At 61.2% G+C, this 25,752-nt stretch overlaps 3 protein-coding genes across 23 annotated transcripts in view; all 3 read right to left on the bottom strand.

Annotated features, from left to right (window-relative positions):
- Nucleotides 1-975: 975 nt before the first annotated feature.
- On the bottom strand, nucleotides 976-8,149 carry DOK3 (docking protein 3). Of its 2 annotated transcripts, none has more exons than XM_070076475.1 (6): nucleotides 7,307-8,149; nucleotides 6,584-6,773; nucleotides 5,551-5,856; nucleotides 3,274-3,373; nucleotides 3,002-3,174; nucleotides 976-2,868 (listed from the first exon to the last, which is right to left on the bottom strand). In XM_070076475.1, exons 2-6 carry the CDS (start codon nucleotides 6,647-6,649, stop codon nucleotides 2,182-2,184), a joined length of 1,332 nt encoding a protein of 443 aa, XP_069932576.1. In that variant the 5' UTR covers nucleotides 6,650-6,773; nucleotides 7,307-8,149; the 3' UTR covers nucleotides 976-2,181. The 2 variants fall into 2 exon arrangements, with proteins under 2 accessions (XP_069932576.1, XP_008253697.2); XM_008255475.4 differs by having other exon boundaries at nucleotides 6,584-6,876.
- A 303-nt stretch (nucleotides 8,150-8,452) lies between these two features.
- Nucleotides 8,453-13,146, bottom strand: DDX41 (DEAD-box helicase 41). The gene is made up of 17 exons (XM_051843680.2): nucleotides 12,933-13,146; nucleotides 12,725-12,835; nucleotides 12,353-12,512; nucleotides 12,199-12,273; nucleotides 12,062-12,122; nucleotides 11,824-11,960; nucleotides 11,457-11,529; nucleotides 11,201-11,354; nucleotides 10,986-11,122; nucleotides 10,191-10,353; nucleotides 9,935-10,066; nucleotides 9,707-9,778; nucleotides 9,502-9,598; nucleotides 9,230-9,379; nucleotides 9,066-9,137; nucleotides 8,840-8,950; nucleotides 8,453-8,759 (listed from the first exon to the last, which is right to left on the bottom strand). The coding sequence occupies exons 1-17, from the start codon at nucleotides 12,957-12,959 to the stop codon at nucleotides 8,623-8,625; spliced, it is 1,869 nt and encodes a 622-aa protein (XP_051699640.1). The 5' UTR covers nucleotides 12,960-13,146; the 3' UTR covers nucleotides 8,453-8,622.
- Nucleotides 13,147-14,508: 1,362 nt separating this feature from the next.
- Nucleotides 14,509-25,752, bottom strand: part of FAM193B (family with sequence similarity 193 member B) — a 32,810-nt gene continuing 21,566 nt past the window's right edge. For 15 of the 20 annotated variants that reach the window (XM_051843659.2, XM_051843658.2, XM_051843661.2 and 12 more), the window contains 5 exons: nucleotides 24,688-24,927; nucleotides 17,574-18,588; nucleotides 17,346-17,421; nucleotides 16,451-16,548; nucleotides 14,509-14,900 (listed from right to left, as the gene is read on the bottom strand). In XM_051843659.2, the coding sequence (XP_051699619.1) occupies nucleotides 16,452-16,548; nucleotides 17,346-17,421; nucleotides 17,574-18,588; nucleotides 24,688-24,927 (1,428 nt within the window). In that variant the 3' untranslated portion in view covers nucleotides 14,509-14,900; nucleotide 16,451. Of the gene's footprint in view, nucleotides 14,901-16,450; nucleotides 16,549-17,345; nucleotides 17,422-17,573; nucleotides 18,589-24,687; nucleotides 24,928-25,358; nucleotides 25,607-25,752 lie in introns of those variants that run through there. The other 5 variants (XM_051843663.2, XM_008255477.4, XM_051843665.2 and 2 more) reach the window with 3 other exon arrangements.

The raw sequence follows: 25,752 nt of genomic DNA on the forward strand, positions 1-25,752 counted from the left end.
AAGATGATCTGTGAAGCCTGAAGACCGTGGCTTTCAATTTTGGGTGCACTCACCCGCATTTTGATTTTTGAGAAATCAAAATCTAAGCGCTGATGCGCAGGCTCCTCCTACCCAGCTGATGTACTGAGAGTCCCTGGGTGTGGGCGCAGGCATGAGCCTTCTACAACCATTTCCAGGGCAGGCATTTAGCCCAGCACTTAAGATGCTGTCGTCCTGGGGAACAAGGCAATCAGAGGACCGGAAAGGGGAGGCAGCTGGGGGGCGGCACGTGAGGCCAGGGAAGGCTCGTCCCACCTGTGTGCGGGTGGGGAAGGGGCCGGGAGAGGGAGGTGAGAGGAGCTGGGATCAGAGCGTGCAGGGGGACGGGCAGGGGGCGGACGTCCAGGTGTGGTGGGAGGCCATCACGGACAGGTAGAGAGGGCGAGGGTGGAGAGGAGAAAACGCAGAAGTCTCTGGGTGGAGAGAAGCTGCCAGCCGGAGCCAAGGGTCCCTGGGAAGCACGGAGGGCCAGCCCGTGTGGGAGGGGGCGTGGCCATCCCGCTCACACGCTCTCCCCCGCCCCCCGCCCCCCCCCCCGCACCCGGGGGCTGTGCGCCGAGGCCAGCACGCAGGCGCGGAGGAGACCGGGCTCTGCCCGCAAGGCAAGTCCACGTAAGGACAGCGCACGAGGGGTGGAGCCCAGGAGCCAAGCGGGACAAGGGTGGACCCATGCAAGGGGCCTCCCGGGAAAGCAGCGAGGGGCACTGCAGGTGATGGGGGCGGAGAGGACGCAGCGGGAGGAGTCGTGAAGATGGCCGTCCCAGCAGTGAAGGTGCCGTTTGGGGAGAGCTATTAGCGGGCTACACCGTTGGCACAGGTGGGCGTGCAGTAAGACTCCCTAAAGGAACAGACCTAATATGTAATTTACACTTGAGGAAGCTGAGCCCTGAGGGTCCCCCCAAAGTCTGTGAGTTGAATTGCAGCAAGGAACAAGTGTTTTGGGTGTCATAACTTTTTTTTTTTTTAAGATTTATTTATTTGAAAGTCAGAGTCACATAGAGAGAGAAGGAGAGGCAGAGAGAGAGAGAAAGAGAGGTCTTCCATCCGCTGGTTTACTCCCCAGTTGGCCACAACAGCCAGAGCTGTGCTGATCCGAGGCCAGGAGCCAGGAGCTCCCGTACGGGTGCAGGGGCCCAAGGACTTGGGCTATTGTCTACTGCTTTCCCAGGCCATAGCAGAGAGCTGGATTGGAAGTGCAGCAGCGGAGACTCGAACCGGCAGCCACATGGGATGCCGGCACTGCAGGCCCTGGCTTACTCTCCAAATGCCCACAGCAGCCATGTCTGGGCCAGGCCAAAGACAAGAACCAGGAACTCCATCTGAGTCTCCCAGGTGGGTGGCAGGGACCCAAGCCCTTGGGCCATCCTCTGCTCTTTCCCAGGCTGTTAGCAGAGAGGTGGGTGAGAGCAGGGCCACTGGGACTCTGCTGTGACAAGGGATGCCGTGGTCCCCAGCAGGGGCTTAACCCGCCCTGCGTGTCCTGATTTAAGCTTTTTCCAACTTCTCCCCAGTTTGGGCTTCCTGATCGCCCGTTTCATGCCCACAAATTCAGCCTCCCCATAGCTGCTTCCTGAGTCTATCCATGCTCCTCACCCAAGGATGAGACCTAGTAGGCTGCAGGGCTAGGCGCAGACCCTCCTGTCTGCCTCTCTCCCCTCTGCCCCAGAGCACCTCTGTGTCCAGTCCTCATTGGCTCTGGCCCATGCATGCCATCCTCAGCCTGGACAGCCTGCTCATTGCCAACCCTGCCCACCCCCTGCTGAGGGCCCCACCTGGCTGTCCTGTCATTCCTGCCACATGGGGCCCTGTCTGCACCCTGCCCGGCTGCTCGGGTACATCTGAGCCATTGGCAGCAGAGGTCAGGCCCAGCTCACCTTGTCCCCAGGGCGCTACCAGCGTTTGCCACAGTGAACAAGAGGGTCTGTGTGCCCGTGGCAACCCATGAAAGGCAACCAGGAAGCTGAAGTGAGGGTGGCTGGACTGCAGGCTACGAGGCGGAAGCCAGGGGAGCCGGCCCCAGCGAGCTTCATCAGAGACTGTGTTCACTGAATGAGGGGCAGGAAGGGCAGGGGTGAGTCGCTTCCCAGGTGCCCCTGCCTGGTCCCTGCAGGCAGGCCAGAGTGACTGTGGGGGTGTGTCCGCTCAGGGCCGGTCACAGGGGGCAGGGCCCTTCCTCCGCTCCCGACTCAGCAGCATCACTAACTTGGCCTTGAAGCCCGCCTGAGCCCCAGGGCGGCCGGGGCCCCCGGCCTCGTCCAGTTCCAGCTCCAGCAGCCGGCGGTACTGGGTCTCCAGACTCACGTCCGGGGCCGGGCTGGGCCAGCTCAGGTCTTCGCTGTTGTGGTAGATGGAGCTGGCTGAGGGGCTGCAGCCACCACTGCCCTCCAGGGACTTGGGGCCTGCATCGGGCAGCCCAGGGCTGGCGTCCAGCAAGCAAATGTTCTCGTAGAGGTGCTCCGTGGTATCCGAGGGCCCGCTGGCCCGCTTGCACACGGAGGCATACAGCCTGGAGGCCGGCTCATCGGGCTCAGGGCCCAGCAGCAGTGGGAGGCTCTGGGGCCCGGGGTCGGCCCTGTGTGCCCTCCTGGAGGTGGGCGGCCTGGGCCCTGGCAGGACCTCCTGGAGCTCTCCTGGGGCATCCAGGGAGGGCAAGGAGGTGGCCCGCGGCAGGGGGCAGGGCCGGGGCCCAGCCAACTCAGGTAGCCTCTCCCGCTGGCGGGCGATGGCAGCAGCCACAGCCTTACCCAGGTCAGGAGCGCGAGGGCTGGTGAAGGCGAAAAGTCCCTCCCCGGAGTCACAGCGGCGCCCGGCCTCGAAGGAGAACACATCCTGGGTGCAGGCGACAAGAGCAGGGGGTCAGCGGCCGGGCACTGGCCACCCCTTACCCTTGGCTGCAGGTTCCCACGGCAGGGGGTGGGGAGGGTGGCCACCCCCTGCCCCGTCTCCCGTGCCCACAACTCACCTTGTCAGAGCCAAACTTGCGCAGGAAGTGGTAGGGCCAGCTGTAGAGGGCCTGGGCACCGGAAGAGCCCTTTAGCTGGATGGCGTCTTGGCCCAGCACCAGGACGTAGGGGCCCTGTAGCTGGCAGCGCATGGCAGCCTCGCCTCTCTGCACCACCACTGGGAACTCATCCACTGCAGGCAGGCGGCCAGGGCACCCTGTCAGTCCTCCAGAGCACCAGCCCTGCACGTGCCAGGGCTCACGCCGCCCTGGCCTCCCCTGCCTTGGCTTACCTTCTTGCCAGGAGGAGTAGATGGAGTTTTCCTCCATGGGGATATTGCCTCTCTTAGGTGACGCAAGCTCCCCTGGTCCCGAGGAAGGCTCCGCTGTGCCCTGGGGGACCATGTAGGTCAGAGGTCAGCATCCACCCCCGCTCCTCCCCTGTGCTTCCAAGGTCAGTATCCTGACAAGCAAGGGCATCCAAGGACCTAGGTGCCATCCCAGTGCTGCCCCCCATATGCTGGGTGACCCCAGGCACCCTCTGAGCTGTTTCCATGGGGCTCCCCCTTGAGGGTGGTGAGCTGGGCTAAAGAGCTACATCCAGTGGGTGAGAGGTGCAGGCGCTTAGCTAGGGACTGGGCCAGCCCTTGGGGCCCTGATGTCTTGGTGCATCCAAGGGGCAGAAGTTTGGGGCCAGCGCTGTGGTGCAGCAAGTTAACGCCCTGGCCTGAAGCGCCGGCATCCTCTACGGGTGCCGGTTCAAGATCTGGCTGCTCCACTTCCGATCTAGCTCTCTGCTATGGCCTGGGAAAGCAGTAGAAGATGGCCCAAATCCTTGGGCCCCTGCACCCATGTGGGAGACCTGGAGGGAGCTCCTGGCTCCTGGCTTCGGATCGGTGCAGCTCCGGCCATTGCGGCCATCTGGGGAGTGAACCAGCTGATGGAAGACCTCTCTCTCTCTCTCTCTGTGTAACTCTGACTTTCAAATAAATAAATAAATCTTTAAAAAGGGGGGGGGTCATAAGTTTAGATGTGGAACGTGGGTGGGAGCTGGCCAGGGAGCAAGGCTCCCACACTGTCCACAGGCCGCCCTTAACCTTGAATGCCCTAGGCCTTGAGCGTGTCCTTCCAACTGTTTCTCACTCCCAGCACCTCCACCATGACCACTTTGGCCCAAAGAGCATGGCCAGGGTCAAGGGCAACAGCTTCCTCATAGGTCTCCTTGTTTCTGTTCATTTTCTTAAAAAATAAATAAATAAATAAAATATACAAAACCTTGGGCTGGCCTTGTGGGCGAGCTGCTGCCTGCAATGCTGGCATCCTAATCAGAGCACCAATTCTGGTCCTGGCTGCCCCACTTTGGATCCAGCTCCCTGCTAACGTGCCTGGGAAGGCAGCAGGAAAATGGGCCCAAGTGCTTGGGTTCCTGTCTTCCACGTAGGAGTTCTAGGCTCCTGGCTTTGGCCTGGCCCAGCTCTGACCGTTTTGGCCATTTAGGGAGTGAACCAGTAGATGAAAAGTTTCTCTGTCTCTCCCTCTCTATAACTGACTTTCAAAATAAATCAATCTTACAAAAAAAAAAAAAATAAAATAAAGAAAGAAACCAAACCACACGGGTTTACCATGATAACTAGCGTGTATAATCCAGTGGTTTTCAGTAGTCATGCAGTTGCATCGTCATCCTCCAGTTGCAGTACGTCTTCATCACCCAGTGGGAACCCTGGGCCCATCCACTCCCCCCTGCTGGCAGCCATGGCTCTGTGTTCTGCCCCTACGGTCTGTAAGCTATGCTCCACGTGGACGGGTGTGTGTCCAGGGCTGATCCGTGCTGTAGCACATGTCCTGACCACCTTCCTTCCCATGCTCACACAATATCCACCCCCTTGTGTGCACAGACCCTTGTGTTTGGCAGCTGACAGCCACTTGGGGGTTGTGGGCCTGCTGCTGTGAGCATTCATGCGGGAGCCTTGTGGGAACACCTCGGGTCTGCACCTGGGGCTGGGATGGCTGAGTCTTCTGGTCTCTCTACATTTAGCTTTCTGGGGAACCACCACGGGCCCTATATTCTTTTACAACGCTCATAGTCTGGCTTACACTCTCCCAGGCTTCTTTCACGTGGAATAAAATCCCAAGCTGCACCTGGCCACATGTGGGGTCTTCATTGGCTCCCACCAGTCTCTGCCTGGCCCCTCCCACTCTCCTCCCCAGTCCTCACCCTCTCACCACACCAGCCTGCTTTCTTGGCCCTTGAACACATTATTTTCTCCCCTGCCTCAGGGCCTTTGCTCATGCTGTTTTCTTACGCACAGACCTTCGCCTGGTGACTGGTCAGTAAGCACTCAGGTCCACCGTCCCCTCCTCCAGGGGGCCTGCCTGGCATTCCCCTGGCAACTCCAACGCCACCTTACACTTCTTTATCTTCCAGCTGAGGGTCGCTGTACAGCTTCCGGGCTGCTTCCCAACCTTGCTGTTCACGTGTTTGCTGAGTGACAGGCTATGTGGGATGAGGTGGCCCCAGCCAGCGCCCCCGCCCCCGCCCCCGGAGCACGCGTCCACCTGCCCACACTCACCGGGAAGGCCAGCTGGCAGATGGGGGCCATCCACGCCTGGCGGTGCTGCGCTGCCAGCAGGTGGCTTCGCTCGGTGGTGGTGAGCAGGAAGGCCCCAGTATCCCGGGGGCAGCTCTCGCCATCGGCGGGCAGCACGGACACACAGTCAGCCAGGCGGATGACCCGGCGCTCCCCTCGCCGGCTGGGTCCTGTGGCCCTGTCGCATGTCAGCCCCAGACCCCCGTCCCGGACCTCCCAGCTCTCCAGTCGAGCCACGCCTGACGAGCTGCCCGCGTACAGCAGGGCCCATACCTTTCGCCAGGACTTCTGTGGGAGAGGCGTGGAGAGAGGCTCAGCTCAGCAAACGTTCCTGGCTACCCAGGCTGCCTCTGCCTCCCCTGGGAGCACCAGGAAGGAGGCCTTGCAAGGACTAGGCTGAGTAGGGCTCTCCTCCTCCTCCCCTCCGCCCCCTGTTATGACCTCCATAAGTATCTGGGTGCACGCATGTCCCTCAAATGCCTATCCCCCTGCCATGGATTCTCAGGGCAGGCCACCTGACCCTGCCCTGGTGTCAGTTTCTCCCTACCTCAACCAAAGCAAGGACACCTGGGCCATGGGCTGGGGTTGAGGGGAGGCCCCAGCTTCAGGATGGAAACATGCAAATAGCCTCGAGCAAAGGAAGCAACCGTTTATCTGCTTGGGCAGCAGCCCGGGTGCAGGGCCTGCTGTAAGGAGGGGGGCCCCTTCTGCAGGTGGGACTCCACCTCGAGGGTCTCCCCCAGCTCAGCCCCCGGCCCTCCAGGGACCCTAGGGCCCCTACCAGGTGGCTCAGGTGGCCACGAGGCTTTGCCTCTGTGCAGGAGTTTGGTTCTAGACCCTTCCCCACGCATGGCTCCCCCATCCCTAAGAGAGGCAGCACTCTCAGGCCAAGACCCCGGTTCCATCCACTCCCCCACCCGGCCTCCCTCCCAGAGCTCTGGTGCGGGGCTGGGGCACAGGCTGAGGTCTCCGGCTCCACTGGTCCCGGGCGGCCGCCTGGCGGCCAGGGTCGCACCTTGCCAAACTTGACGTGCTGCAGGTACAGGAGGCCGTCTTTCACCGGGGTCTCTGGCGACTCCATGGCCACAGCCGGACCACGGGCTGCTCCCAAGACCCGAGGAGACTGGTGACAGGCGACAGGCTGGACAGGAACTCTTCACACTTCCCCTTCTGGCCACTTCCCCTCCCTCTGTCCAGAGAAGCAGCTGCAGACCGGGGGGGAGGGGAGTCCAGCCTTCGGTTAAGGGCTGAGGGGCCGCACGCGTTTCTCCCTGGGCGTCCTGGCTGACCCAAGGTGCCTCCATCTGCCTGGCAAAGGAGCCTCAGATCACCTTCAGGCAGTGACCCCTGTGCCGCACCTGGGTCAGCTCCATGTGAGCGTCTGACCACAGGCTGGTGCTGGTGCTGGTGCCCCTGAGTCATCAGCTCTGACCCTCCCCCAGCTAGGGCACAGCCCTACCCTCACCCCAAGGCTCTTGCTACAAATACTGGGTCCTGCTCTGCTTCTCTGAAGTACACAGTGCAGCCTAGCCCCTGGCTCCTCACAGCCCTGCCCACAGCCAGCCCCGGCAGCTCCCCATGGCTCTGCTCTGTGACCTGGGCCTGCCTGCCTCCAGCAGCCCCAACTCACCCTGACCTCCCTCCTTCGGCCTAGCTCTTGGCCAGCCAAGTGTCCCACCTCCACCTCCCTCAGCTGCACCCCCCCACCAGCCAGCTCCCCCAGGGCATCATCGCTCACCCTGCCGCTTCTTCCTGGAGGCCTTCCCTGATCACTCCCTGCTGTCTTGACAGCACACAAAGGATGTCATAGTATCCACCCGGCACTTCAGGCACCCAGACCTGAGCGGCTCCAGCCACATGGGCGTGCGTGGTAGTCCCCAGTGGCCCCCAGAAGCGGTCACGTGAACTTTTTAAGTGTGGCTTCCTGCCCAGGGTGCCTTTTTTTTTTTTTCCATCTTGCTTTCTTGGTGGCCAATATTGGGTCTGTGTGGCTGTCACCAAGGGGAAAGAATGTTGTAACCAGGCTGAGGAACGCCATCCTGGGGTCGTGTACTCAGCCAGGACACAGTTTCGAAGGTCCTGGCCACCTGGCTGTGTGCCCACAGGAGCCCGGGCAGTACTGAGCTCCGCCAGCCCGACTCCAGGCCCTTCACACCCTCGTGGCCGTTTCAGCCATGAGGAAGCCAAGGCTCGGGGAAATTAAGTAACTTGCCCGAGGCCACACACCAAGTGACAAACAGGGCTTGAGCAACAGCTGTCCTGCTGGGATCAGCATGCGGCCTTGCGAACAGAAAACCTGGCACTAGGGAACCGGGTGAAACCCAGCCCGGCTGGCGCCGCTTGTCTGCTCTCCTCTCGCCAAAGTCCTGGCTCTCCGGCCAGCGGCCTTGCGATGCTCACGCTTCTGTGAGTCTCCCCCGCTCAGCTGAGCGCAGCCCAAGCAGTCCTCTGCCTGGCTCGCCTGGGTGCCGAGGCCAACAGAGCACTGGGCACGGGGCAGCGCCGGGGCACTTTTTTGGTCTGAAAGCATTCCTGGGCCATCAGATGCCTCCTTGGCAAATGGAGCTGAGGGTTTCCAAATGGGTAGCTTCCCGGGGGGGGGGGGGGGGGGGGTGAAGCCCTGGGAGCAACTTACAGGAAGAGTGAGGCTGATGGGGGTCGGGGGTGATTGACAAACTGCCAGGGAGACCACGGAACCCAGCCATTGCCCTGCGGCCTACCAATGTGGCCTGGCCCTGAGACACCCTGAGCCCCCAGCGGGGAGTCTGCCTGAGGCCTTTCAAGGGGCTCACACCTCGCCTGAGGGCTTCTGGGAGTCGGAGGATGAGACCTGCGCAAGGCCCAAGGTCCTACACCAGGTGAAACACAGAAACAGGCTGGGGAAGAAATGACAACTTGCGCTTTAATGGCGGCTGGGGTGAAGAGGAACAAAAATAGTAACTCTGGGGGCACAGGGAGCGGCCCAGGCCCGCCGGGCTGATGCTGGCTTCTTGTTTGGGGGCTGGAGCCCGGGGCCCCGAGGCCTCTCGCAGAGAAGGTGGGCACGCAGTCGGCTCAGAAGTCCATGGAGCTGTGGGCCAGGTAGTCCTTGCGGCCGATGTTGCTGACCTGCTTGGTCTGCATGGCCTCGAGCTTGGGGCAGTCGGTGATCCGATGGCCGAGGCCCCCGCAGAAGGCACAGCCGCGCTCCCCTGAGGGTGCAGGGGAAGGTCAGTGGGGTCCCGGCCCTCGGGGCCCCCTGCCGGCTGTTTCTGGGTTCCCTGCCAGTCACCTCCGATGTCCAGCATGGACTCGTCTCCGCAGTGCAGCACCTGCAGGACGGGCGGCACCTTCTGCTTGGCCTCCAGCAGCAGGGCTTTGAGGTCCATCAGCACTGACTCATCTGCGGGCGCGAGGGGAAATCCTCAGGCCCCACTCTGGGCCCCGCGGCCAGAACCTGAGTGGCCACAGGGAGAGGGCCCGGGGCAGGGCTGAGGCGGCTCTGGAGACAGACTCACCACAGGCCTTGTTGATGAAGGTGGTGGCGATACCTGTGTTTCCTGAACGCCCAGTGCGGCCAATCCGGTGCACTGTGGAGAGAAATGGCGTCTCTGGCCCACTGCCCTGAGCCCAGGGCCTGGCCTCTCCCCTGCCAGGGCTGCCCCCAGCCCCCGGTCCCCACCGTAGTTTTCAATCTCCTCAGGCATGTCGTAATTGATGACGTGCTGGATGGCGGGGAAGTCCAAGCCCTTGGAGGCCACATCTGTGGCCACGAGGACGTCCTTCTTGCCCTCCCGGAAGGCCTCAATGGCCTTGGTGCGCTCCTCCTGGTCTGGGGGGTGGGTTGGAGCTGTCAGAGCCACGGGAGGAATCTGGGGCATAGCAGCGAGTTGGCTGGCCAGGCAGGGCAGGGGATTAGGTGAGGGTCTGTGCCCATGCATGTGCCACCCTGACCTTTGCCCCCGTGGATGGCCACAGCCTCGACCCCTTTGAGCAGCAGGTACTCGTGGATGGCGTCCACGTCGGCCTTCTTCTCTGCGAAGATGAGCACCTGTCCAGGAAGGCCACTCCCGTCAAGGGCTGACCCTGCCCAGTTGCTGTCCCTACTGCCCTTGCTCCCGCGTCCTGGGGCGGGCCCCAGCCTGCCCTGGGCACTCACAGGCGGGGGCGTCTTCTGCAGGCACTCGAGCAGGTACACCATCTTGGCCTCTTCCTTCACGTATTCCACCTCCTGCCACCACAGGGTCAGCTGATCCTGGGCTGGGCTCTTGACCGTGGCCCTGCCACACCCTGGCCCCCAAAGGCCAGGAGCTCCCAGTGGAAACCCTCAGTGCCACCAGGCATACTCCCAGCTGGGGCTGCGGGTGGGGGTGGGGGCCCTACCCACCTGGATGACGTCCAGGCTGGCGGCCCCTGCACGGCCCACGTTGATGGTGACTGGCTTCACCAGTGCGCTTTTGGCAAAGTTCTGGATCTTCTTGGGCATGGTGGCACTGAAGAGCAGCGTCTGTCGCTGGCCCTGAGGAGGGGGTGGGGGGGGTGTGGGCTCTGGGGAAGCAGAGGCGGAGTGGGGGCGGGGCAGGGCTCAGCGTGTGTGCGGACAGCAGGGGACAGGGGCGCCCTTGCCCAGCAGGGACAGGCACCTTGAAGTAGGAGAAGATGGTGCGGATGTCCCCCTCAAAGCCCATGTCAATCATGCGGTCGGCTTCGTCTAGGGCCAGGTAGCGGCAGATGTCCAGGCTCACCATCTTTTTCTGCAGTAGATCCATGAGGCGCCCGGGTGTGGCCACCATCATGTGCACGCCACTGGGGACCAGGGAGAGAACCGAGTGCAGGTGTCCGTCACCCACCAAGAGGCCACATTCGCCTCTGGCCTGTCCTACGCCCCCTTCCCGCATCTCCTGGCCTATCCCTTGTCGAGCTGCCGTGCTGCCCTATGGACACACGTCTGGTGAAGAAAGGGCTGCAGCCTCTAGCTACCGCCTGGCAAATACCTCCTCCTCCCCTCTCCTGGAAACCCCTCTGCCCTGCAGGCTGTCCCGAATCCCTCTCTGGCCGCCCTCAAGGGGCTCACGTTCCAGGTCACACTTCCTTCCATCTGTGCCTGCGTCTTCCTTGGGCACGTCCGGCCTGCCTGTGGCCTCCGCGCCTGGTCCGGAGCAGGTGGCGACGTCTCATTTGTGTGGGAAGGGATCCAGCCCTGCTAGCAGTGCCTCGGCTCCCCTGACTGGCCCCACGGAATGACCCCGACTTCTCTGGATGCGCTGCCCCCTTCAAAATTCAAAGATGACTTTTCCTGCAGGGTCTTCACTGGTTTCCTGCTCTCACGTGGCAGGATGGGCCCCTCCATCCACTGCACTCCCACAGTGATGGCTACATCGCTCTGTCCCAACCAACCACCCCATGAGACTGGGTGTCCTCAGGGCCTGGGTCCTCACTGCCGGATGGTCTCCATCTGCTCCTTGACGGACATGCCCCCGATGCAGAGGGCACAGCGTAGCAGAGGCGAGCTGTCCTCTTGCAGCAGGCGGCAGTAATACTCCAGAATGCCGTGGGTCTGCCGGGCCAGCTCCCGCTGTGGGCATGACGGCAAAGGTTGGCGCCGGGAGGTGGCTCTGGTCTCGGCCCCGCCCCCCAGCCCCGCCTAGCTCACAGAGGGGCAGATGATGAGTCCATAGGGCCCCTCGCGCTTGGAGAAGGGTAACCTCTTCTCTTGCTCCAGGCAGAACATGATGACGGGCAAGGTGAAGACCAGCGTCTTGCCTGAACCCGTGAAGGCGATGCCTATCATGTCACGGCCGGAGAGGCTGTGGGAGAGGACAGTGCCTGGGTAAGGGTCAGCAGGTGGCGCAGACATCCAGCTCCTCCCCGCCGCCTTGGCAGGCCTCAGGGCCACGGCGCGCACTCACATGGTGGGGATGCCCTGGATCTGGATAGGCGTGGGGTGATGGATGCCCTTCTTCTTCAGGCCCCTCAGGATGGCTGTGGAAGACAACCCAGGCTTCGTTCCTGTGGCACAAGTCTTCATCCGAGTCCCCACCCCTGGTCCAAGGCCTGTTAGCTAGGTGGAGCTGGGATTCCCTCCTAGGTCCACACCCAAAGTTACTCCCCCACTGCAGTGCAGCGAGGGCACAGGGCGATAAACTTGCACAGGAGGGGCCTCAAGAGACCCGTATCCCAAATCCCTCCACCCCCACCGGAAGGCAGCATCCTGTGCCGAGACAGCGGACTCCCAGGCTGCCCATCAGATGGGGGATCTTCCCCGCCACCAAGCACCTGCGGGAAACTTCATCTCCTTGAAGCTCTTGATGGGCGGCGGGATCCCGTCCCCCTCCACCAGGATGTGGTACTTCCTCCGCACACGGTCATGGCGCTCTTCAGACATGTTCAGCACGTAACGGGGTGGCGTCCAGCTGAGGGTGAGAGGCAGGGCTCAGGCGCAGTGGGCCTCAGGTGGGCGGTCCCGCACCTCTCGCCGCACCCATGCTACATCGGGGCTGGCACACAGACACACCTGGTCTTGATTGGGTCGTCGTACGTGATACCTTTGGCCATCTCCTTCACTGACATCAGTGCTGAGGGAACACACGAGGCTCAGGGCCAGCTCCCGGGATCCCACCCACCTCTTCGCTGCCCTGCCTGCCGCCATACCTCGGCCCTCAGCCACGCTCTCTAGAATTTTCTCTTCTTCCTTCAGCTGCTTCTCCTTGGCGGATTCCTTGCGAGCTAAGGAAAGGAACAAAGGATGTTGGCCAGACGCCAACCCAGGGGCTCGGGCTCGGCTTCCCGCCTCCCCCTGGCCCACCTTCAGCCTTCTCCTTGAGGTGCTGGTGCTGATCCAGGAGGCTGACGTTGGACTGTGGGCCCAGTGGGATGTCGTCCTCATCTCCCCGGGGCTCGCTGCCGCTGTCCTGCTGCTCCTCCTCCGCGGCTCCCTTGCGCCTTCGTTGCAGCAGCTTCTGGAGCTGAGTCCACCAAGACCCATGAGAGTCGAGCCCACGGCGGAGTGGGGTGTCGGGCCCAGGGTCCCACGGCCCCAGGCACAGAGCTGGCCTGCCCCATATCAGGTCCCTGTTCGCCCGAGAGCCATGCTCCCGTGTACTGACGCTCACTCCCCCTACACCCGCAGGCAGGGGCCACCCCCACCCACCAAGACCGGGTGCTCACGCCCCCTCACCAGTAGCTGCCGGCGCTGTCGCAGCGGCACATAGGGTACGTAGTCCTCGTCGCCGTCATCCTCCACCTCGGAATGGCTGCCTCCAGCATTCGCCTCGTCGGCGCGAGCCCGCTGCACACACGCACTAGTCAGGCCCCGGGCCGTCGCCAACCCCACCCCGACCTCCACTCCCGCGCCCCGCCCGCGCGCTCCGCAGCCCCAGTCCCACCTTCCGCTCTGGTTCCGACTCCTCCATCCTTTGCTGCCCGCATGCGCGCCACAGCCGGACCACGCCTCTGCCTCGAGTGAGATCCAATCAGATGTGAAGAAGCGGAGTCGGCGCCTAGCAACGACTTCGGCGTGACGGGTCTCGCCGAGGGACAAATTTCCTCTACTGAGGCTGCTGTGAGGCACGGCGTTGACTCCTGTGGCAGACTGAGCGGCTGTCGCGGGGGGTGGGGCTAAGGGCGAAAGTGCCATGCAAGGCATTGTGGGACACTGGCAGCTTGGAAGCCTGCGCGGGTGGAAGTGCAGACCGCGGCTCCGCAGCTCGGCGTCCGGCCGCGCCCGGCGCCCGACGTCATCGGCAGTCCCTGCCGACGTGAGGCCGCCTAGCGGCCGGGCGCTGGAGGACGAGGCGAGCGTCGGGATCCCAGTGGGATCCCGGCGGGGCGGGCGGGGCTTCCCGGGCGACCCCACCGGTTCACCCCCGGTACTGGCGAAGCTGTGTACGCGAGAGAACGACTACTGCCCGCGCTGCCGCGGAGCTCGGGGACCAGGAGGCCGTGGGCTGGGCACGCGCGAAGGCCAGAGCCTCGGGCCTCTGAGGAACGAGTGGGCCGCTCCGCGCCGACCTGGGCGCCTGTGTGGTGAGCGCCCGGCAGTGCGGTCTCGAGGCCGAGACGCAATACTGTAGGGAAGACGAGGCCCACGAAGGCAGGGAAAGCGGATTCCCGGAGCTCTCACAGTACGAGGGCCTCTCCGGTGGGATGGGAGGGGTCGCCAGGGTCTGGAGCCCTGGACTCCGCTTGTCCCGATGCCGGGGCCCGGCAGTCTGCCTCTGTGCTGCTGCGGGCTGCTCCCTCAAACCTGCACCTTCTGAATCGGAGTGGTGCCGATTCCACGTAGGGCAGGAGCCTGGCGCAAGCGCAAAGGCGAGGAACACGGCTCAGGAACACGGAGGTTTCACAGGAAAGTGGCCGCAGGGTCGGCGCTGTGTCCCTGTCCTAGAGGAGGCCCTCCCAGGGCCCTTAGACTGTGGGCACGGGCTCCAGGCAACATGGTCCCCACAGAAGCCCGAGCTGAGCTGGCCTCAGAGAAAACCACCCTGGTGGCAAGGAGTAGGAAACAAGTGTGTGAGGCATCCTTGGAGAGGATGAGCTAGTTCGCCTCAACGACAGAGGGCTCGTTACCGCCTTAGCTGTCAGATCCCTAGGCTGCATTCCTATTCCGATGGGGAAATCAAGCTTCGTCTCCCCCAATCACCCAGGCACAGCCACACGGTCCACAAAGGCCTCTCCGGCTTCCAGCTGCACAGAGGCGAGTCCAAAGCCTCCGACTCACCAAGCTTGCAGAGAGGGGGCTGAGACGGCAGGGAAGGGGCGGCCCCACCGCAGCCCTCCCAACCCAAGGCAAAGGCACTGACACCCATGCTCAGCCCTCGGCGGCCAGCCCGAGTTCACGTTCCCATCTTAGCATAAAATGGGTAAGAGGATGGAGTGAGGACTGGGAGAGGCCAGGGCTGCAGATGACCGCCCTCCTCACCCCACTCCCTACCCAGCCCAGCGAATCACTAACACACCAACTCCGTGTCCAAATGTTGCTTTATCTTTCAGCATGAAAGATCTTCACAGTATCAAAAGTAAAGAATTAAAAAAAAAAGATAAAAACAAACAAAAACAAAAACAAAATGGAAACAGAAAGCAGTGTCGGGCCAGCAGTACCATCAGCCCCCGCCCCAGGCCAGCCCAGTCCCTGGGCTCTGAGTGTGGAGGCTGCGTAGCACCAGGAAGTGGCTCCGCCGAGGTCCTGAGGGCCCCCAGCACAGCACAGCATCCGTTCAGCTTTTGGTTGGTCCAGGACGGCGGCAGCAGGAAGGGTCTTCGGCAGGTGGGTGGGGGATGTGGAGGGAGAAACCCCAGACCTCAGCTGGCAGTCGGGGTCTTGGGACACCCTGCAGCAGCTCAGCCCCGAGCGCCTGGGAAGGAACAAACGAGTAGGATCACAGGGTGGTCCCAGCCTCCCACGAACAGCTGGCTGCAAAGGCTGATTCATGGGACCACCCCAGCAGAGGATGTAGCTTAAGACCCTGTGAGTGAACAGAGCCCCTGGCCCGGGGTTCTGGTCACGTGTGGGGCAGTCCCTGGGGAGTCCCAGCCAGGACTGCGTGACGGCACAGCCTCCAGCACCTGTCCTCCCGCGGGCATAGCTGGGCTGGCTGGCCAGCGTCGGGTCCGGCAGCCCTGTGGGCACACGGCAGGGCTCCGTGTCTCGCCTGGAGGGGGGGTGAAAGGACAGTGTTTCCTGGAGGGGAGGGGGGACTTCTTTAGTCTTGGAACGGAGGACAGGAGGGAAAGGCCAAGAGGACCGAGTGGGAGAAGACGGCTGCCCGTGACTTCCCAGAGGACAGTGGAATTAGGCTGCAGGAGGTGCGACTCTCTCTCTCTCACAAGGACAACAGGTGAAGTGCGCAGGATCTACTCCTGCCTAGTGTGCACGTGAGGTGGGGGTGCATCTTGGCACCAGAAGATGTGCCTTGGGGTGTGGATGTTGGGTTGGCAAAAAATCAGGGAGCCCAGCCCGCTCGGAACAGAGGGCCGAGGGGAGTCTGCGGGAGATGGTCCTGACTTCCGGGCAGCACAGCGTGCTGCAGGAGCTAAGGCTGAGCTGGCCCTAGTGGAGAAGGGGTAGGGACATCCTTGAGGTCGTTGTGAGTGCTGTCCCTGAACTCAGTCCACCTGCCCCAGCCTCCCACTGCCTTGAGGGCAGCCGTGCAGTTGCCAGCCAGCCCCGGGCCCTGCACCAAGGCCTGCTGGCCAGGTGCCCTTGCCTAATGTACGGTGCCCTCTCCAGTCTTCCGTTTCCAGAATGTCATCTGACTCTGCATACCGCAGACAAAAGGACCCACACGGGTGGCTGGGAGGTCAGGGCCACCTGGGGGCTGGGTCTCTTCTTCACGAAAGCGGCTCAGCTACTGCTTTCCTCTTGAACGGGTCCTGTTGTGAAGCTCCGACTGGGCCCTCCACGCTTTAGTGGCCTACAGGACCTCGCTTGCTTGTCGGCCCTGCTGACCGCCTCTCACACTGCTTCAGCTAAGCAAATTGGTAGCCTGCAGCAGAGCCAGGCCATGTGAGCAGCACTCAGCCCTGAGCCCGATGGCGCAGGGGCGGTGTGGCCCCAGGGGGCCTACCGCGGTCTGGGAACTTTGGGCAGCAGCAGGTGAGAGAGGCTGAGCCCCAGTGCTGATGCTCCAGGAGCAGCTGTGCGGGAAGGGGCCCTTCAGAGCATGCGCAAGAAAGCTCAGGGAGGGCCTGGCCAGGGAGCGTGATGGAGGACAGGGCCTTCAGTGAGAGGCCACAGGACGGCCACAGGACGGCCAGCAGGCCGTAGCCAGAGTGCAGTCGCTGTGGTGCATGGGGCCAGGGCTGCTAAGCCCAAAGCCCACTTCCCGTGCCCCACGGGAGATCAGAGTACAGCAGGTGGGGCCACAGAGGCAGTGGCCCGCAAGGAGAGGTGTACAGGCTCTACCTCACTGTGCTGTGCTCGGAGTGGGTTTCTTGAGGCTAAAGTTGGTCCAGTTCACAGCAACTTTTTGACGCGTTTGCTTTGCAGAATCCAAACAGAACCTGTTGGGTTTGGAAGATACCATTCAGAGGGGCCCTCCCTTCCTCACCAGAACCCTCTGCTAGACCCCATATGTGTCCTCACTAAGCCACCAGGCCAGCTCCACACTCCCTCTGGCTTGCAGGGCAGGTGGGCCTGGGCGCTCTCCGGCCATGCCCTAGCAACCACTGTCCACAAACCATGGGGAACGGATAACTGCCGTGGGATGCAAGTCCCCTCCTCCACTCAGGGTTTACTCTAGCTGTATTGGAAGCAGGCTGTGCCTTCCTGACCCTCAAAACTTCAGACACACTGGTCCTGCTGTCACAAACACCTTTCCATTTTACCTGCTCAGTTCCTACTTTTTAGGTTCCAGCTTGGTCATCGCCCTCCTAGGCCGGCCTCCTGGCCTACCCTACCTTCAGCGTGGTTTAAGAGTCCTCCTTCCAACCCCCCACCCCACAGCTCCTAAGAGCTTCCGTCTCTGGGCTGTCAGTCTGGATCTCTCGCCCCATGTAGACTGTCCTGAGTTTAGCACAGGCACAGCGCGGTAAGTAAAAATGAATCAAGCTGGAGAAAGCCCTGGTTTGGGGGCCTGCCACATCTCCTGCCTATCCCTGGCATCCTCCCACATGCCCACCCTGCCAAGTGGCCCCCCAGGACCCCAGCGACAGGCCAGCTGGAGGAGGGACTGGAGGAGCGGCAGGGCCAGCGCTGAGGAAGCAGGCCTTCCTGAGCTCAGTGGCCCAGCACCAAGCTCCAGGGTGGGCGGGACCTAGGGCGGGGGTGGGGAGCAGGAGCAGGTGGGGGGCACATGTACCTCTTGAAGTACTCCACCTCGCGGTCCGTCTCGTCCATCTCCACCCCATCTGTGTCCTTGGGCAGGAACACGTCGTCTAGGAAGACACAGCCAGGGGGGCTCAGTGCCCATGGCCGGGCCTCTGGGGTCATGCTCTGGGGGCAGCGCTGCCCACACACCAGGACTACCCTCCACCCCACGGCCTGGCTGGGGTGGGGGGGTCAGCCACTCGGTTCCTGCTGCACTCACCCAAGGAGGAGGCCGACTTCTCCTGCTTGTGGCGGCTCCGGCGGCTGCGGCCCTTGCCCTGGGGCAAGCTCTGCGGCCTTGCTGGGCCTGGGGGCTGCACAGACTCCTGCTCTGGAGGCCGTGCCTTGGCCTCACCGGGCCAGTTCCGCCAGGAGCTGCCCTTCTCCTTCTCAGTTTTGGGGCTGCTGGCCCAGCCTGGTCCTGGCCTGCTCCCCCGGCTCCCCTCTCCAGCCTCAGCACAGCCGCCCACCTTGGGAGGTTCTGGGCCCTTGCTTGGCTGCCTGGGGCCAGGGGCCTGGCCCTTGGCACTGGGGGCCTCTAGGTTGGCTGGGGCTCGGGGGGCTATGCTCACCTCACACTTCTTGGCCTGACTGCCCTGTCTCTTGCCCTTCCGCGGCTTCCCACCTGTGACCACAGGCTCAGGCAGCTCCTGCTTGCAGGTGGGGAGCTCCTTTGGGCTCAGCTCCTCGGGGTTGCCTGGCTTGGGCGTCTTGACCCAGATGACCCGGGACAGGTTGGGCACGGTGCTGAGTCTCCTTACCAGCCCGTTCTCGGGGCTGATACCAGGAGGAGGGCCCCTCACCTCTGTCCAGGGTGGGTGTGGGCCTCTCATTTCTGCCCATGGTGGGGCTGGCTCGCCTGGAGCTTGTAACGTGTGGTTCTGGGGGGAGCCCAAAGTCAAGGGGGATAGGTCAAGGTTGATGTCAGGCCGTTGCTCCGAGGAGCCACTGAGGTTCAAGGGGGTTAGACTCTGGGGCTCAGGCTCAACAGCCCCCTCGTTAGGGAAACCGTTGTTGTCCTTGCCGAGCTCACACGCACTGAGGCTGGCACGGATGGAGTCCTTGACAGTGTTCTTGATATCCTGCAGCCGGCTGCTCAGGAAGCTGTTGACCTGATCCAGGTCCTGCTCGGGCCACTCCAATAGCCTCTCCCTGGCAGGCTTCGGTTCCCGGCTTCCAGAAACACGACTCGCCTGCTTCAGAGCTTCTGCTGCCAACTGGGCCTTCTCCTTTTCCTGCCAACACAAGAGGCAGTCTCAGCAGGTGCCTGTGACACCTGCCACAGCAGCCTGGAGCCGGCTCTGCTGCCAACTTGCTGGAGACAAGACGTCCTGATCCTGGTTTGTGTGCCACCCTGTAGGAGTGAGGATGAAGGGCAGCTCCACATGCTGGGTGGAGGCATGGGCACACCCACAGAGGCCAGGATTGTCACAGCTTGTTCACCAGGACCCCGGGTCAGGCCCAGCCCGAGTGGGTGAGGATGCAAGGGGTACTTCCTGCCGGGCCTGAGCCTGGGTGAACTTCGACAGTGCCCTTGCTCCCTTGTTGGGCCTCAGAGATCTCTCAACCATCCAGGAGGGAAGCCTAAAGTAGGAACACGTCTACCGGGGCATTCCCTCCAATTGTGCAGGGGGTCAGGGATCGAAGCCAGGGCATCCTGAGGGTCTCAGAAGGAGGATGGGGGCAGTGAGGCTGTCACCGCAGATGAGACTGCTCTGGCGGCTGCAAATGCAGGTGGCCCAAAGCTGGGTCTGGGTGTTGGCCAAGAGGGCACCTAGCCTGTACAAAGGTCACTCCCCTTGGTTGGCCTCAGGTGACCAAGGCCACGCCTACGGTGTGTCCAATGGCGTAGCACAGAGGCCACATGGAGCCCTCACAGCTAGATGTGAAGAAGCGGCCCCTCCACTCGAGTAAAGACCAGGAGGCTTGGAGGGGCAGGATCACAGTTCGTCTGTGGGCTCCAAGCCACCGCCACCCTTCTGCCCAAGTGCAGGGCACTCCAGGAGACGGACAGGTGTCACACCCTCGGGAAGGAGGTGGTGGATGATGACTCCCACCACAGGTTCCAGATGGTCTGGGAACGGAGGGACAGAAAAGGCGGCTTGCCTCCACCTCAGAGTCAGCGCCAAGCAAGTGAGCCCATGCCCCAGCAGTCTCTCATCTCTTCTGAACACTGGCTGTACAACAAACCAAGGTTAGCTGTCCCCGGGGGACCTTGGACAAATCACTTGTTCTCTGGGAACCTTTCTCCCTTTGTAACTCAGCAGAGAGAAGCAGCTCTCCCTGCGGGGGGCTCTGAGGATGGCTGAGAGCATGGGGCAAGCCCTTTCCCCTACATGAGTGCTGTGCCCCGGCAGAGGGGGCTCAGCCAGAAGCAGCTCAGCCATGGGCACAGACGAGGGACCCGGGCCATCTGCTCCACTCCTCCCCAGCACCAGCACAGTTGTAGGCTGGGGCTCTGTACAAAAGCTCATTTCAGGAAAGCAATCTTGCTGAAAAGAACCGGGATGGAGGGAGTGGCGGGCAGGGGGCAGGGCACATATGCTTTGGTGGCAAGAGACAGAAAGCACTGAAACACATATCTCCTGCCCGCTGTGAGCCTGGCACTTCCCACATGCTGGGCCCCGCAGTCCTTATACCTGTCCTGATACATAACGCTCCCCCACTTACAGATGATGAACCCTGGCTCAGCAGAGAGGAAGGAACTGGCTCAGGGTTCCGTGGTCAGCAGTGGCAGAGTCATGACAGGACCCCTAGGTCTGACCTTCAGAAGTTCCTAGGGCTTCCAGTCCCGAGTGACCACCAGTTACTGAACCATCACCTCTGAGAGACAGGGTTGGCTCTGGGGGCTCAGCCACACAGGATACACATCTCTGCCCCCCGGGACTAGTCTGCTGGGGGAGACAGACATGCCAACAGGCAGCAAAACTCATGACGGTGACAAGTGCTACAGGGAAGAAGGCACAGGACCTGCTGGGAACCTAGAGGAAGTGCTCCTATTCCAGCCAGTGAGCACTTCCTGGAGCCCGTGCAGCTGGGTAGGGCAGAGAAGGTCAGAAAGGAGAGGCTGGGCTAGCTAGGCAGGGGCAGGACCAGGAAGAGCTCTGCGGCCACAGGTTACGGAGGCCTGAGGTGTGACCCCAGGGCAATGTGTGGCCACTGAGGCCTTTGAAGTGGCAGCAGGGGAGAGAAAGGATAGGTGTGAGCTCCTTGGGGAGGCAGCAGGGTTGGGAGAACGAATTAGGAAATCGGCACCGCTAACCCCTGTGGCTGCTCTAGTAGCTCCCACTAACCCGAGCACTCTCGTGTGTCAGGTGCTCTGCCCCAACACCACTCCTCTCATCCTCACAACCACCATGACTCGGGTTCTACTGCCATTCTCATTTCATGGACGATGAAACCAAGGCTTAGAGGTGAAGGGATTTGCCCAAGGTCATACAGCAAGTGTGGCAGAGCTAGCCTTCAAACTGAGGTCCAAGTCCAAGGCCCGCTGCCCTACGCTGCATGCCCCAGCACGGCACCCGGGGCTCTGCTTCCGGTGCCCAGCACAGTGGTGCCGGTAGCTGGACAGACAACAGAGGAAGAACAGCATGCCTCTTCCTTATCAGGCGACAAGTCAGTGTGGAATGTGCGAGTCTGAGGTGCCTGTGGGGCATCCGCGAGCAGGTGCCCGGTTACAGCAGGAAACTGTGCCAACGTGAGCCACAGACTGGAGCATTTCTCTTCCCCAGGGAGACACCCTCCAGAGGGAGGTAGAGCCCCCCCCAGGAGGAGGCTGAACAGCAGCCAGAGGCAAGGGAGAAATCTGAAGAGGACAGCACGCCCACTTCCCTGGCCCTGCAGGGCTGAGGATGGAGGTGGAAAGGGTAACTGTGAGAAGCTGAAGGTGGTTTAGGGGACAAACAAGATGGAGTGTCATTTGGACTTGGCAGCTGTGTGTAGGGCTGGAGGTGCAGAGCACTTTGCTGTGAGAGGACAAGAGGGGAGGTAAAGAGGTGAATTAAAAGGTTGTTTTTATAGGAAATGTGGCTGTGACGTAGCATGTTAAGCTTCCACCTGCAAGGCTGGTATCCCATACGGGCACTGCTTTGAGACCCGGCTGCTCCACTTCCAATCCAGCTCCCTGCTAAGGTGCCTGGGAAGGCAGAGGAGGAGGGCCCAACCTGCCACCCACACAGGAGACCTGGAAGAAGCTCCTGGCTCCTGGCTTCGGCCTGGCTCAGTCCCAGAGGTTGTGGCCATTTGGGGAGCGAACCAGCAGATGGAAGATCTCTTTCCCTGCCTCTCCTCCTCTCTCTGTAATTCTGCCTTTCCAATAAATTAAAAAAAAAATCTTTTAAAGAAAAAAAATGTGGCTGTGAGAGAACAAAAGAGACTGGGAATGGGGCTGGGAGAGTTAGAAGCTTGAGGGAGTTTGCACTCAGAAAAGGAGTCAGGATGGCTAGCGCCACGGCTCACTTGGCTAATCCTCCGCCTGCGGCGCCAGCACCCTGGGTTCTAGTCCCGGTTAGGGCGCCGGATTCTGTCCTGGTTGCTCCTCTTCCAGTCCAGCTCTCTGCTGTGGCCCGGGAGTGCAGTGGAGGATGGCCCAAGTACTTGGGCCCTGCACCCATACGGGAGACCAGGAGGAAGCACCTGGCTCCTGGCTTTGGATTGGGGGGCCATTTGGGGGCTAAACCAACGGAAGGAAGACCTTTCTCTCTGTCTCTCTCTCACTCACCACTCACTGTCTAACTCTGCCTGTCAAAAAAAAAAAAAAAAAAAAAAAAAAAAAGAAAGAAAGAAAGAAAAAAAAAAGGAGGCAGGAACCACCAGGAGAGGCCGGAGCCCCGAGCAGACAGCGGAGGAGGCGGAAAGGCCTGTGGGTCTGGCGGGAAGCGGAGTGGGGGCTGGGTGTGCCAAGGATGACTTCTCTCACCACAGAGAACAAAGTCTACAGACAGGAGAAGAAGCTCTTAAGAGAATGTCTACCCAATGGCTTTTTTTCTTTGTTGACATATGAAGTGAGGCTATTTGCCAAAATCTAAGATGGGGGGTAGGGAAGGCCTGGAGGTTTGAGAGAGAGGCTGTGTTGACAGACACGGATGGGAGAGCAAGGAGACTTGGGAGCAACATGAGGCCAGCCAGGCAGTGTCCGGCACAGGCCAGTGGGAGACCACATGGCTGGCACCACAGATTCCCGAATGCGCTTTCCTCAAGGTGGAGAAGGGACCCAGGCTGCAGGTTTTCCGAGTGGGTGTGGCAGAAGGGCCAATGGGAAGACGGTGAGCCATGGGTTCCTTTGCTTGCAGTCTTGCCAGTACTCACTCATTTGGAACGAGTGCATGCTAGGTTAGCCTGGGAAGAAGACAATGGGGCAGGGCACAGTCTGCAGTGAACGAAGAAGACTGACCAGGAGGTTAAAAATGACAGAGCCAGGGGTGCAGTTTCAAAGGGCCAGGGACTAGTACACTAGGAGAGAGATACCAGGACTGGAACTGGGATGCTGGAGCAGGAAGACACTTGGCTTCATCCATCTCCCAAGGCAGGAGGAAAGAGCGGCCTTCACTGGCCAGCTACAAGGTAGTCATTCTTGGTGGACAGCCCGGAAGTGGCTAGGTCCTGGAGGTGCAAGGGCCTATGGGAGGAGACTGCTGTACAAGCAGGCAGTGACCACAATCACCCCTCCCCTGAGCATGTAACTGCCTGCATATATGCCTGTGTCTGCCTCTGACCCCACGACGACCAAGTCTGAACAGGCAGGGCTGCATGGTCTCTCCGCACCCCTGCTCCTACACTGTCTTAGCTGATGTTATGGGTGCAGGGAGCCTTGGATGAGTGAGGACAGCAAGACAAACGGCAGCCAAGACAGATACGCAAGAGGTGGTGGGAATACGGGAAGAAGGTTCCAGTACAGGGGAGGGAGTAAAGCTTCCTGAGAAGCTGACACCAGCGGTAACTTGGAACTGCTGTGGGAAGATGCCAGAAAAGGCCACAGAGACCACTGCAGCCCACCTACAACGCCCCTGGCTGGGCGCAGGAAAATGCTGACCACTACTTTAGGCTGCAGAAGGGTCCTGGTTGTCCTTTGGGCTGGAAAAAGATGGAGAGTCACTTCTGTCTTCCAGAGCACTAGGGCCTTCTGACTGCCCTGGAACTGGAACTAGCTGGTTGTCAAGCTCCGATTTGTTTGGACGCCAGGCCCCCACAGGCGGCAACGACTGTGGCACTACTGATGGCGGTGGGCAGGCAGAGAGGTCATGAAGCCGCAAGGGACAGGCCACCAAGCCCGGAGGCGCATCTGGCAGCAGCTTCTACCCTCAGCGCCAAGAAGAGATCATCCCCACAGTTTCAATTACATCTCTGCTTGCAACTCCTCCCGTGGCACCTCCGAGCCATGTGGGCTGGCTGACTCCGGAGTCTTTGTAAGCCTCCCTCTGGCTCAGGGAAAGGCACCATCATCTTACTGCTCCCAAGGAACCACTGGGGAGACATCCCCAACTCCATCTCCTGTCCTGCCATCAGCTCAAAAGGCCTGTCATTTTTGCTTCCTCTGGGGGAAAAAACAAAACAAAACAAAACAAAACAAAACTTCTGCTCTGACTCCACCCTCAGTTCTCTCTCCTCTGGCCCAGCACTTCCTGCCTGAGGCATCAAAAAGGTTTTCCCACTTGGGGGACCACCCCTCCAATCTACCTTGCATGTGGCCACTCCCTCATCTTAGAATCCAGATCTGACCAAGGGCAGACACTGCCAAGAACCATCCATGGCCTCCCCTCACCTGTAGGATGGAGTCAAAGCTTTCCAGCAGGGCCCAGAAGGGCCAGCCCTGCCCCTCTGCTGGCCTGGGTGTTGTCCTTATCTTCTACTGTGGACACACTGCCCGCACTGCTGGCAGAGCCCTCACTCCCCGTGTCCCAGACAGGAGGGGGCTTCCCCTCACCCTGGCACTTGGCACAGACAAATGTGCTGGTCCACTTCTGTGCCAGTCTCCCCACTGGACTGAGCCACTTCCAAGTGAGAACTCAACTGTGCCACACTGTGGCTCCCCGTCTCTAGAGTAGAGCCGTCTGCTGAATGAGGAAGTGACCGACCGACTGCAGCAAGTCCTCCTCGGCTTAGAGGAATCCAGTAAGCAGTTTCGAAGACCAGCGCGTGGTTTGTCCTTCTAATTGCTTGCCCCCAAGGCTCCCTGACCCTGAAGCCTCCCAAACTCATCCAGAAATTCCCAGAGCAGTGAGCTGTGCCAAGGCCGTCGGCGGCCAGCACCATGTGTACCCCAGAAGTCTTGGGGGCTGGGGCGAGGGATTCCTCGGAGGGGAGAGGCGGCAGAGCTGAGCTCCCCCCACACCCACCTTCTTTTTCAGCTTGTGCCGGGCCCGCTTGGCGGCCCTGGCGCTGTTGGGGACTTTGGGCTCCGTGCTGTTGATGAATTCCAGCAGCTCATCCACATCTCGGTGGTCCACGGCGGGCTCCCCAGGGATCCCGCCCAGGGCAACCCCCTTCATGGGCAGCTCCTCTTTCCGCCTGGTCAGCCTCGAGCGGAGCTTCTCCCGGATCTCGGTATAATTCCGACTCGTCGGGGCAGCGGGTGGCTGGGGGAGGGGGAGGTGCCGACATTACACCCCAGGCCTTCCGGCCTATAGCACTCCCACCCGCTGGCACCAAGTATGCGCAGAGGAGCGAGACAACTGTTCTGTCTACCACCAGCCATCAATGCCACACGGCTCCATCCTCAGCCGGGCTCCAGCCTAGGTGGCAACAGGTGCCGGGAGTGGGAGGGGAACAGGGCAGAGCTGGGTGAACCCGGACTGGGGAGCCAGGGAAGCAGGTTTGAGCCTGGGCTTGATCACTTGGAAGCTGTATGACCTTGGGCGAGCCACCGAGTCTCTGGGAGCCTCAATTTTGTCATCTCTAAAATGAGCGTAAAGAATAACCCCTCGCTCAAAGGTGACCAGCAACTGGGTTACTTCCTTTCTCCTCGCCTCAACTGCTCTGCCCTAGCCAGCAGCCCTTTCCTCTTCACCTTATGAGACTTCTGAACTGCTTCCTCCCCCTGTCCGGAGGCAGCAGGTGCTCTGATCTGAGCTTCCCTCCTGGCGCTGTCTGCGTTCATGGGCTGGCCCTCGGCAGGCTGCCACACTCGGGGAACTGAGAGACTTTCTGCTTCCACTCTGCCTTCATCACGCACAAGCGTTCCCTTCTCTGGGATTATACACGTATACATACTCATCAGAATCATAGCTTTCTTTCTGCCACTTCCTTTCCTTTCGCCTAAGGAAAAAAAGTCAATCTTAAGAGAAACCACGAGAACAAAGGCAGCAGAAATGTTTAAACCCCCAACCTCACCAGTGTGCTGTGGGGCACAAGCAAGCGGACGCAGGTGTGAGGACCCGTGGGGGTCCCAGTGTGGTGATGAC

The sequence above is a fragment of the Oryctolagus cuniculus genome, chromosome 6 (genome assembly GCF_964237555.1).
Source record: "Oryctolagus cuniculus chromosome 6, mOryCun1.1, whole genome shotgun sequence".
NCBI lineage: Eukaryota > Metazoa > Chordata > Mammalia > Lagomorpha > Leporidae > Oryctolagus > Oryctolagus cuniculus.